Source organism: Lactuca sativa, chromosome 4 (assembly GCF_002870075.4).
Source record: "Lactuca sativa cultivar Salinas chromosome 4, Lsat_Salinas_v11, whole genome shotgun sequence".
NCBI classification, from domain to species: domain Eukaryota; kingdom Viridiplantae; phylum Streptophyta; class Magnoliopsida; order Asterales; family Asteraceae; genus Lactuca; species Lactuca sativa.
In genome coordinates, this window is record NC_056626.2 from 36,821,290 (window position 1) to 36,823,644 (window position 2,355).

At 34.6% G+C, this 2,355-nt stretch overlaps 1 protein-coding gene across 1 annotated transcript; it reads left to right on the forward strand.

The window, feature by feature from the left end:
* The first annotated feature begins 237 nt into the window (after positions 1–237).
* On the forward strand, positions 238–705 carry LOC111908980 (uncharacterized). Its single transcript, XM_023904775.1, has one exon. It carries the CDS (start codon positions 238–240, stop codon positions 703–705), a length of 468 nt encoding a protein of 155 aa, XP_023760543.1.
* Positions 706–2,355: the final 1,650 nt, after the last annotated feature.

Here is a 2,355-nt window from a genome sequence, read left to right on the forward strand (position 1 = left end):
GCCTTGGAAAGCCGATATCGCTTCTTTACTATACTTTTATACAAAATAAAAAAAATGTACTACATGTTTCTTTAATTTTACAATATATGCAATATATTTTTAAACTGTAGTTAATTTATGTTTAGGTATAAATTTTTTCAATTAAGATATGATGCTAGAGGTAGACGAGGGTTTACAACGTTGCAGAAATGTGTTGTGGCCATTCGTTTGATGGTTATGGGGGAGTCACTCGACACCATGGACGACTATATGATAATGTCCGAAAGAACCGCAAGAGAGAGTTTGTTTACATTGTCAAGAGGTGTTGTTGAAACATTTGGAGACGTGTATTTGTGGAAACCTTCGTTGCATGATTTGCAAGAATTGTATGCGGCACATGAAGAACGCTATGGGTTTCCCGAAATGATCGGAAGCATTGATTGCATACACTGGAAATGGAAAAATTGTCCGGTAGCATGGAAAGGGCAATACGCAAGCGGCCATCATGGATCACCTTCGTTAGTTTTAGAGGCTGTTGCTTCTCAAGATTTATGGATTTGGCATGCATTTTTTGGGGTTGCGGGTTCCAACTACGACGTCAACGTTCTTGATCAGTCGCCAATATTCGACAATCTTTTAAATGGAAAGGCCCCGGATGCTCCTTTCATGGTGGATGGAAACGAATACAAATATGGGTATTACCTTACAGATGGAATATATCCTTAGTATTCCACATTCGTGAAGGCATTCCGCCACCTGGTTGAAGAACGAGACAATTTTTTTAAAAGAAGACAAGAAGGAGCACGTAAGGATGTAGAACGTGCTTTTGGAGTGCTAAAGGCGAAGTGACATATAGTCAAACATGCAGCACGACCATTAGATTTAGAAACTCTACGATATATCATATATGCATGTATCATAATGCATAACATGGTAGTAGAAGATAAAGTGTGAGATATTGCAAACTATATCCCAACGGAGCCCAGACACGTTCAGATTCAACCAGGAATAGCAGATTATTTGCGTCGCTTTGTTGACATTCAGGACGCAAATAAACACAGACAAATTCGAGAAGACTTGGCAGATTATATCTTCTATGGTAACAATAACGATAACGAATAGCGTTATATATATATATATATATATATATATATATATATATATATATATATATATATATATATATATATATATATATTGAATTTGGATGTTATGTGTAATTGAATCTCTATGTTAATTTTAATCTTTAAAAATTATTATATGTTATTTATAATTTTTAAACATTATGTTTTATTTATTATGTTATATGTAAAAAATATTTGTCTAAATTAAAAAAAAAATCAAAATGAAATAAAAAATAAATTATAAAATGGAAAAAAAAAAAAGTTGGTGTCATAACAAGATACAACATGGTGACCATTTCACCACTTGGTGTTATAACACTATTGTTGATGTGGCACCAAAATGGTATTACATCTAGTTGCCCACATATAATGCTCTAAGAATATGGTCGCATGCCCTCTTAGCGAGGTTGAGTATTCTAGTATCATATAGTATATATACTCTTGTATATTGGAATTGTGAGAGAGAAGCACAAGAATTTAGTTAGGTTGTTGGATAAGGCGTTGGACACTACAATTTATTGTCCCACGTTAGAGTCATGTCGTGTGCAAAAATGCGATTCTGTATGTTCTTTTTGTTCGGCCACTAAAAGCAATCCCCCAAACTTTACCCTTATAAGCTTATATTGATTTAAATTACTTTGGCAATCGCATAAGTCAAGCGACTTCATCTCTTTCTTTCCTCCTAATAGTTTTTTTATTTGCTTCTTTATTACTTTATGAAATCTGAATTCTATTATTTACTTATTTATCTATTTAATTATAAAATCAAATTAATATTTACGCCATTGTTCTTACTAAAATCTAAAATCAGAATTAGAATCTACCGACAATGTAATTAACTATGTACGATTATCAGTTGTTGTAACACTTGAATTGCGTACATTCCCTTTTAGCCCTTTTTGTTTCAAAATATTGCAATTTAGTCCTTGGGGTTAGTACGTGAGGCATACCATTGGGTACGCTTAGCGTGCTAGCTGAGAAGCTAGTACGTGGGGTGTACCACATGGTACACTTAGCGTACTAAGGGGGAAGATTGATTGCGGAGTCGAGCCTCGTACGTTGGGCGTACGAGGGTTTAACGAAACCCTAATTTTAGGGTATTGCACCCTATATAAACTCCTAAGTCCCTAGGAATGGCCTCTTTACCAGCCTCCATACCTCCTAAACTCTAAATTTCGACCCTTAGCCATCATTTTGTGTGTTCGAGCTCTTGATAAGAAAGTTGATGCTTATTTGCTCATTTTGAAAGGAT

Bases quoted from the DNA above. Each gene is read 5' to 3' on its own strand.
- LOC111908980 (XM_023904775.1), top strand. From the start codon at position 238: ATGGACGACTATATGATAATGTCCGAAAGAACCGCAAGAGAGAGTTTG.